The sequence below is a fragment of the Triticum dicoccoides genome, chromosome 7B, assembly GCF_002162155.2.
Source record: "Triticum dicoccoides isolate Atlit2015 ecotype Zavitan chromosome 7B, WEW_v2.0, whole genome shotgun sequence".
NCBI classification, from domain to species: domain Eukaryota; kingdom Viridiplantae; phylum Streptophyta; class Magnoliopsida; order Poales; family Poaceae; genus Triticum; species Triticum dicoccoides.
The window spans coordinates 185,028,555-185,038,691 of NC_041393.1; the positions used below are offsets into that span (position 1 = coordinate 185,028,555).

General features: G+C 44.5%; 1 protein-coding gene across 1 annotated transcript; it reads left to right on the plus strand.

The window, feature by feature from the left end:
• The first annotated feature begins 262 nt into the window (after positions 1–262).
• On the plus strand, positions 263–6,035 carry LOC119338478 (U-box domain-containing protein 6-like). The gene is made up of 8 exons (XM_037610809.1): positions 263–577; positions 678–852; positions 1,166–1,545; positions 2,121–2,177; positions 2,740–2,925; positions 3,052–3,159; positions 3,482–4,635; positions 4,945–6,035. Exons 3-8 carry the CDS (start codon positions 1,504–1,506, stop codon positions 5,690–5,692), a joined length of 2,295 nt encoding a protein of 764 aa, XP_037466706.1. The 5' UTR covers positions 263–577; positions 678–852; positions 1,166–1,503; the 3' UTR covers positions 5,693–6,035.
• The last annotated feature ends 4,102 nt before the right edge of the window (positions 6,036–10,137 follow it).

Sequence of the window (10,137 nt, forward strand, 5' to 3'; positions counted from 1 at the left end):
AGAAGGCGCCGTGGGCTCTCTGTAGTGGTGGTAGAACAGGCGGCTACAAATGGAAGCGGCCAACCCAGGAGTAAAGTCTGAAAGTAATCTGAAAGCGCAATGCCCTGTCGCCCATGACAGATGACCTCGTGATATTTAACCAAACTAAACCACCAGCTCACACGTAAACCCCGCCGCTTAAACCGCCTGCTAATCCCGGTGCGCGCCATGCGTAGTGGACGACAGCCGAGAGCGCATTGAACATGCCCGGGAAATAGAGCACCGCCGTCGCGTCCACGTCCCAGCGCACTCCACAGTCTCCCCGGCTGCGCACCGAGGCCTGCCCGAGAAAAGCGAGAGGATAAACGTGCGAGGTGACGAGGAGTCCGTCCTCGATCCCACCTCCCTTCTTCGATCGTCAACGGTTTCTGGCTTACGCGGCAGGGCAGCGGCCATCGTGATCTCACCTCGCCCCCTTGCGCCCTCCCCGATCAGTTCCTCTGTCCTCCTTCCCGGAACGGGGCTAGGCTCCTGCGCGCGAGGGTTTCCTCTGAAGAAAAGAGGTGGGGATCAGAAGGAGGTTCTTGTTGCTTGAGAGGTTCGGTTTTCGGACTCTCCTTTCATCTTTTCCCTTTCCTGAATTTGATTGGTGGGGTTTTATGGTTTCCCCGTGTTTGATTGGTGCCCTATAATTACAGGAAAATGAAGTTTTCTTGGTTTTAGCCCACAAGTTTCAGAAAAGGAGGAGCTCTTGAGGTTGTTCATTGTTTTTGCTTAATCTCTGGGTAGCATTTCTCTCCAACGCTGGTTGCTTGTCTCCGTTTGATCCAACGAATTAATACAGCTTCTCTTCAAGGGGAGGGGGTCACAAAGGTGAGTTGCTTCCTCAAGTTTCAGATTCTTCTTTTTTGTACCTGAGTTCTCTACTATTATCTCTGTTTCTAAATGTAAGATGTTTTGGCAGTTCAAATTAAACTGCCAAAACGTCTTACATTTAGGAAAACAGGATGTAGTATATATTGTGTTTTCATAGTTAAATCCATACTAGTTAAACAATTAAAATAAACGACTGTTGTTACCAGTTTTTCTGAATTATACTTGCCTTTCTAGTCCAACGTTTGTCACCTGGGAATGATACACACAGTACTTATGGGGTCAAATTTGTTTTTGTTGGTTTTATTTTCAGTGCCTTCAACTGCTTCCGTACTCCAGCTAATATAGATTGCACTGATTTTAAAAGAAAACAAGAAATCGATCGATCCACCTACTCCCTCCGTTCCTAAATGTAAGTCTTTCTAGATTCCACTGGGTGGACTACATACGGAGCAAAATGAATGAATCAACACTTAAAATGCATCTATATACATCCGTATGTAGTTCGTAGTGGAATCTCTACAAAGACTTATATTTAGGAACGGAGGGAGTAGTAAATAGTAACAAGTGCCTGTAAAATTGCACATGTTTTTGGAGCAATGTGAAAACAGTCTTCCAGACAAATAGAAAAGTAAACTTTGACCATGGTGGATGCGACGGGACATGGATAATAACTTTCAAAATGCATGGAAGGTACATATGTTCTATCTAAGACAACTAAAGTTCTTCCTATTTTATTTCGGATATGGTCAAAGGGATATTGTATTCAAGGATTTTTCTTACATGTACTAGAAATCTTAAAGTGTTTGTGTGATTTACTAGATTTATCTAGTTCTAACTATAAAAGAATGTTTTTCAAAGAAAGTAGTTGGTTGGCCAAATTATTGGCATTTCACCATGTATGAACTCTACGAGTTGCGGCATAACTAATTGTTTTCGTGCTTGATTATTGGCCACTCGTGCTAATGTTAGGTTACTTTCGAATTGCAAGACAATGGTGTTAGACAGTGACCAGGAATATGCCTGATAACAGTATTATCTGACATATTAATTTAGGGAAATATCTGATATACCAATGTTTTTTTTTAATTTACATGGTTTACCTTTTGTAGCCTATACATACTGTCATTATCTCCTTTCTTTTGCTGAAGATACTGATTGTGTTACAAATAACAAAACAATGAAAGTTTGCATGTAGGTTTTATTTGACTGTTAACTTTAACTTGCCTTTTCAGCCTATTTTGACAATCTCTCATGGCTTTTGACAGATGGAGAATAATACTGATGGAATGTTTGGTACACCTGAGCATAACTCACATCCTAAGGTGCAGATATTAGATTGGTAGCATTTCCATTTGTTTGACAACTATTTCTACTTACATATAACTGTTCGTATTTTGTTGTAAGGTGAAGTTCATATTTTTGTGTCCGCTCATTATTTGATTGCATGTAATTCGTCGTCATTCTTTCTTAGATCTGGGGAGATCTGTGGTACAGTAAAATGGTCATGAGTTTTTTCAGGCATTATTAATCCAGTACTTCCCATCATAAGCAAGAATAATTGTGTGTGGTTAATATATATTTAAACAATACCGTGCAATATATGCTAAATGCTGTATCCAACTATGATTCGAATCACAATAACAATGTCTCAAATGATTAAGCCTGAAATAGTGGAATTTCTTTCATCAAGCACATACTGCATTTAGCTTTCGTACTAGTTGGCAGGTGTAGTAACTTAAACGCGTGGTATTTTAAACTACCATTTTATATTTTCATGGTATTATCTATTTTGTTACATCATTTTCACCAGGTACTTGTGCAAACCCTCATATTCAGCTAGTTTTCAGTTATTATGATTATTCTTCTCTGACTCTGTTTTTATAGGTTCACAGCTTGATGTGCAGTGAGTTGAAAATGATGTTGGATAAAGTTACTTCTATTCTTCCATCAATAGAAGCGGCTCAACCAGGATGTAAAGCAGGCATAGAGGAACTATGTAATCTGTACAGCATAGTTGACAAAGGGAAACTTATAATCCAGAACTGCATTGAGTGTAGTAGTCTTTATTTGGTATGTCACTCTGCATTGAGGATGTTAAACCATTTTATTTATATTTTTCTGAGCCTTTTTGTTGATAAAATGGTTTTCTTTGGCTTCTCATGTATTGTCTTTTGATATTGAACACACACATTTCAGGCTATTACAGGAGAAGCGACAGCAATGCGATGCGAAAGGATTAGAAACTCGATGAGGCGGAGCTTGTTCCTGATTCAGAATATGGTCCCGTCCATGTTGGCTGATCAGGCTAGTTTACTGAACTTTATAGATCACTCAATAGCAGGCAAACTTTTTTCTACGCGGATCATTACTAAGTACATGGTTTGCTCGCTAGATGTAAAAGAGAGTAATTCTCTGGCGAACCATTTGTTGGAATATCAATCAAAGTAGCCTGAGTATGGGAAATTCGCATTCACATATTTTTAGTTGGAGGTGTATCCAGTATTTGCATATAGGCATGCGTTGTCTGCAGAAATCTGCTTACCAAATAACTGCATTTATTATTACTACGCCAATATTGATATTGCAGGTTTCAAATAGTATATTTACACCTGACTATTTGTAACATGTTGCTGATGTACATAATGATCTCCGAAATATAAAATTCCTTGTTGATCCAGCAGAAGAAGAAGCTGGCAAAGCGGTCTTGAAGATGCTTCGACATTCGGATGCAACCGAAGAACTTGAAATGCATACATTCCTTCTAGCATGTTCAAAGTTAAATCTGACATCACAGAAAGCTATGTTAATCGAAAGACGGGCAATCAAGAAACTACTAGATAAGATCAATGGCAACGATCCCAAAAAGGAAGGTATCCTCAGTTTTTTCCTGTATCTAGTCAGAAAGTACGGAAAGAACAGCAAGCCTGAAACAGGTGCAAAGAATGGAACTGTGAATGAAACTACATGCACAAATGTAATTTCTAGTGACACTGGTGCACGCAGAAAATGCATTCCAGGTGTGAACTCTGGGACTGGGAGATATGATGATCAGAATAATTTGTCAGGACTTGCTACACCACCTACAGAGCTCTGCTGCCCAATATCTATGAAGCTGATGCATGATCCTGTGATAATAGCCTCTGGACAAACTTATGAAAGAGAAAATATCGAGAGGTGGTTCAGTAAAGGATACGATACTTGTCCTAGGACACAAGTAAAGTTAGAAAACTTTACAATAACTCCAAATACTTGTATGCAGGCTGTTATTTACAACTGGTGCAAAGAACAGAAGCTTGAATGCACTTATTTGCCCGAGCAATTTCATAATTACTCCCTATCAAGTTTGCACGATATCTCGGCGCCCCTGATTGCTGACAAAAACTTTGATTACATGGTTGAGCATAGCGGTTCATCAGTTGCATTATGTAGTGCTAGTTACTTATCATCCCCAGTCAGGGAAACGGATGTGCCAAAGACTAATTTTACCAGGTTTTATTCAAATGTCAATTGCCAGTTGTATCTGTCCTTCTGCAACTTCGATAAGGAAATGTTTCTGAATTTGTTTCAAGAGCACTCAGAGCTCCCGGTGGAACTGCAAAGGCAGGCTGTCAAAGACTTAAAAACTGTCCTGAATATTAAAAATGAGGTTTGGCAGTCCATGATCTCCAATGGCTTTTTAGAAGCATTCCTTGAATTTCTTAAGAATGACAATCTCAGAAGCACATTACAAGCTCAGAAAACTGGAATTTATTTTTTCCTTACGTTTCTTTGCAATAGCAGGTATGGATATATCTTCATTTATATTCTCCATTTGCAGATATTAGTTGATGTTGAAAACAAGATATTTTCTTTCTAAAAGAAAAATAATAATTCTCAGCAGTAAATCGCAAGTCCGTAAGAAGTAGTAATAAGACCTAGTTTTGGATCACCTGATGCACTCTGTTTTTCTATTCAATTAAACTAGTTCCATGCTCCAATAGTTAGGAATTCTGTCCTATGCTTTTGCACAAAGGCCTAAGATACTATTATGTAGTTTTAGTTTAGTTTAAAATGGATATTTGTAATGTTTAATTTTTTATTTTCATCCAGGACTAGAATTTTATCTATCACTGAAGATGCAGTGCGGCTGATTGTATCGCTTCTTGATTCTGAGTTAAAGCTGGAAGCTTTGCTGATACTTCATGAACTGCTGCATCATCCAATTTGTCGGGAATCTCCTCTCATGGCCTCGCTTGTGGCTCCTTCTGTGGTTGGAGCTTTGGATACTGGAGACAATGAGTGCTTGCAGCTCGCTCTAAAGATGATCTGCGAACTGTCATCCAGTAATGATGTAAAATCCTTACTGATTTCTCCAGGCATAATTGCCAAGCTGTCTACATTGCCCAGTGAAGTAAGCTTGACCGAGTATTGCTTGAAGATTCTGCGGAACTTATGCGAAGTGAAACAAGCTGCTGATCTTATCATCAGATCAGAGCATTGCATCGGTTCCATTTCAGACCATCTAGACACAGGAAGCCGCAGTGAGCAGGATCATGCATCTGTTATTCTTCATACGGTATGTTCCCACAGCACCGAGGCAGATCATTTTCTTGTGATGAAGGAAGGTGTCATCCCTGCCCTTGTTGATCTGTCGGTTTATGGAACTGAGGGGGCAAAAGCGTCTTCAATCAAGCTGCTTCAAATCTTGGGGGGCTCAGGGGTAGCTCATGCTGTCGATGCTGGAGTAGAGAGCTCACCCAATGGGTCGATCTGCCAACAGCCGATATCCAAATCAGCTCGGTATATCTCAAGAAAGCTCAGCATTTTCTCAAAACCCTGGTCACGAAACGTCCTCTGAGAACTAAGTGAATTTTTATTTTTTTGAGAATCAGAACTTTGTGAATTTGACAACACTGACCACCTGATGCAAATGGGAGCGGGTAGTAGTGTCCAGATGAAATGCTTAATGTGGGTACTTTTTTGACCGCAATGTATTTGACTAGAGTTTGTATTTGCACTTGTTTTTGTCTTTCTTTGCTAGGGTAAGAAAAGGTAGGTTTAGCTCATAGGTCTTGTGTCAAAAAGGCTTGCACTCGGATGCATGCTGTTCGATGTAACAGATACCTGGAATGTGTGTTGATCACAGAAATTCCATGGGAGATTTTTCATTGGAACTAGATCGAACATGGGTTATGTGAACAGCCGTACTGCTTAGTTGATTTCTGTGAGATTGGGACCTGGTCAATGCAAGAATTTTTAATCTTCTGGAGGAAATGTGTAGCTCCCTCATTGGCACAAGGTAGTGTTGAATAAACTTGTGTTGTCTAGTTTAGGTGCTATGTCACAGCGTTTTTGGCTGCCATGGCAGCTCTTTTCAGTCCAACAATCGTGGCATGGCAGAAGTCTGCGTATCGACTGCTCATGTGCCTTGTTAGTTGATTAGGTGCTTTTCCCGTTGATTTCGGGTTAGCACGGTCATGGGATGGCGCGGCAGAAGTGGTTAGCTGGATAAGTGGGTTGGGCTTAGTCCACAACCTGCAAGTCCTGGTTCATGGGATGGCATGAATGCCGAGGATCATCGCGGGCGTTACATTCAGGCCGTTAAAGGTCATTTTGTTTGTAACAGAATAAAAGGAGAATGACAAACGGAGCAAAGCTGCAAGAATCGTGTGCAGAGCAAAAAAATTACTCGTGTCACTGTGTTCATTGTGTGCAAGGTGAGAGTTGTGCTGACAAGTGGCATCAGAGCCTGTGTTGTGATCCTGCGGACATGGCGGGAGCAAGGCGTCGGAGAAGAGCGGAGGTGGAGGCTCCGGCTCGAAGACGCCGCCACTGTGACCAGGCTGGCCCTCTTGCTCACCCACGAGGTGTGGGTGGAGCCACACCATCCGTGAGCGCGAGCTCGCCGTGCCGACGGTGCAGAGGCGTGAGATCTTCATGTCGGACACATTCCCGGCGCTAACGTGGAGCAACTGCGGTGACTAGTTGTTGTTGATGAGGGTCGTCTTGCAGACATGTGGTCTTTGGGACGCGGTGGAGACCGACATCTCCAACTGACACGATGATCCGGTGGCCTTCGAGACTGTCCTCTGGGCGGTGCCCCGGAGATGCTCGCCGTGCTCTCCACCATGCAAACGGTGAAGGAGGATTGGGATGCGGTCAAGACGATGTGCATGGGCTCGATTGTCGTGTGCGGAGGCTCAGGGTCTGCGTCGACACTTCAAGGAGATCCAGTTCAAGTCCGATGAGACCGGCGATGAATTTGCCATGCGGTTGAGCGGGCTTGTCAACAACATGTCCATCCATGGCGACCAGGGCTCTGATGGCCGCCTAGTGCGGAAGTTTCTTCGTGTTGTGCCCCACAAGTACTCTCTGGTGGCGCGCTCGATCGAGACCCTTGTTGTCACATCCCTGGCTTGCTATGCACTTGGGCTAGCTTGGCTGTTGCATCATGTCTAAATTTCTTTTAAACTTGAAATGGGGATGACAAACCCTAGCACTAAATAAAATGCAATTAGGATAAAAAAAATAAAAATATTTTCAATGAACCCAGAATGCCTTTAGAAAAGTTCATTATTTTTGTTAAAGGTGAAAACCCCTGCCAACAATGATGCACATATTTCTAGGCCATTCTGGATTTTTGAATTAAATCCTATTGTATTTGACTTTGGGCATTTAAATACTATAAATAATTTAAATGTTTAAATAAATGTTGGAAATTGTTAAGGGTCACTGAAATAATTCAGAAAGCACCCATAATTGTTTCCAGGATTTTATGAAATGGTTTGGTATTATTACTAAATCAAAACAAATAGCAAAAAAACTAGAAAACAGAAAGAAATAGAAAACAGGAGAGAGAGAGAACCCACCTGGACTTATCTGGCGCCCACTTACCTGGCCCAGCTCCTCCAGCGGCCCAGCCCACCACCGCCTCCTTCTCTGTCGCCTTCCTCCTCTGCCAGGAGGATGAGCGCGTGCCGACGCGCGCACGGCCACCGCACGCCACCTCCTGCTTCCCCCGGCCTCCCTAGCGACGCCACGACGACGCCCCGTGTCCCCTCGCTCCTCTTCCTCTCTCGCTGCTCCCTCTCTCCTCCCCTGGCTCTCTTCCCTGAGCTCACCCGAACGGAGCCACCGCCGCCGACGAGCGTCGCCGTGGCCACAGCCACTGCCTCGCCTCGTCGTTGCGCCCAGAGGCCCCGCCTCGACCCCCTCTTCCTCTCCACCAACCCATGCCCCGCCGGACGCCCTGCATCGCCGCCCACGCCATCTTCCCCATCTCCGGCCGCCCGAGATCGCCGTCGTTGTTTCGTCGTCACCAAGCCATCCCCGAGCCCACTAGCCTGCTCTGCGAGATCACCGTGAGCACCGGAATCTTTCCCCTCTCTCCCCTGCCTCGTTTGCATCGCGTAGCTATCGAATCCGTCGGAGCAGAGAGCTCTTCGCCGCCGGCCATGTCGCCGCCGTAGCCACCGTTGCCTAGAGCTGCAACCGAGCACGCGGCCGTGCTCAGTGCAACCCCAGGAGGTCGTAACACCCCTCCTTGCCTCCTGTCGTGCTCCCTAACCCCGAAACCCAGTTCACCCGAACGCCGGTGCCGCCGTGCGCTTCATTCCGGTGAGCTCCGGCCACCCCAGCTCGAGCTGTTGCCACCCCCGGATGCGCCTCACTGCCAGCGTCCCGTAGACGCAAACCACGCGCAAAACGGAGCCCCATAGCGGATTTCCGGCAAGCTTCCGCCGCGGCTTGAGGTCGCCGCCGGCCAAACTCCGGCGGGCCGATGTGGCCACTTAGTTAGGGGCTAATCACCCTATGAGCCACTGCCATGTGGGCCCCTACGCTTAATTAGGATTAGTATATTTTTCTGTTAAATTAGTGTTAATATCGTGGACCCCACGTGCCGGTTTGACCTTGGCCAAGTCAACTTTGACCGGTCCCACATGTCATCCACCTAAACCAGCCTGAGACGCTGACCAGTGGGACCCAGGGTCAGGTTTAACCGGACCAGCCCCAGTTGACTTGATGATGTCACACTGACGTCATGCTGGCGCAATTAACAATTTTCTAGATTTAAAATAAATGCAGGAAATTCCAGAAAATTGTATAAACTTCTAAAAATCATAGAAAATTAACCGTAACTCCAAATTAAATGAATTATATATGAAAAATGATCAGAAAAATCCAATCTATCCATCTGTACTATTTTCATGCATGTTAGAACAACTTATAGGTGCTATTTAGCACAAATCATATTAATGGCATTTAAATATCCACATATGGAGTTTGAGTTTGAATCTTGGATTCAAACCAACTTCATTTAACCTGGTTTAGTTGCATCAGCACAAATCACATCATATTGCCATGTCACATTCATGCATCATATTGTGCATTGCATTGATTGTGTTTTTCCTCAGTTGCCGGTGATTGCCCCCTTTCGATAGACGTGATACCGACGATGTGATCGGTGACACCAATGAAGAGCTATATTATCTTCAGAAGTGCTAGGCAAGCAAAACCCCCTTGTTCATTCCGATACAAACCCACTCTCTCGCTCCTGCTCTCTTTTACTGCATTAGGACAACAACGATTCATCTGTTACTTGCTGCGGTAGCTGAACCCCTTTATCCTCTGCATGACCTGTCATTCCACAGTAAATAGATGAAACCCACTAGCATGAGTAGGAGTTGTTTGAGCCCTGTTGTGCCTACTCATTCTTGCTTGTTTGTCATGCCTGCTACTGCTTAGAGTTGTGTCAGGTCTAATTCATCGGGAATGAATCAGAGGTGTGTGAACATGTCCTACCATTGAAAGCTAAGTGTGTGAACACGATTTGGTAAAGGTAGCGGTGAGAGGCCATGTAGGAGTACATGGTGGGTTGTCTCATTGAAGCCGTCCTTAGGAACTGAGTTCTGTGTTTGTGATCCATGATTCAGCTACTACCATACATTGGGCCCTGAAATATGACCCCGCTCGACTTCTTATTCACCCTTGTCCTCTGTCCAGGAGTTGCAAGTAGTTTCTGGTGTTTGTAGTATGCTGGAGGCCGTGGGCAGCGCTGACCGGAGGGGTGGGCTGTGATGCGGTAGGCACGTGGCACGGTGTACCGGGCGCCCGTTTGGTGTCTCGGGAACCCTGTTCACATCGTTTGGGGCTGTGAGCGAAACTCCGGCCGGATCTCCTCATGGATGGAACCCGAATAGGCGATAAACCTGGACTAGAGACTTGAGTGTTTAGGTAGGTCGTGGTCTACACCCACGTCGGCTTTCGCTTGAAGTCTGCCGAGCACATGTCGTGTGCAGACGC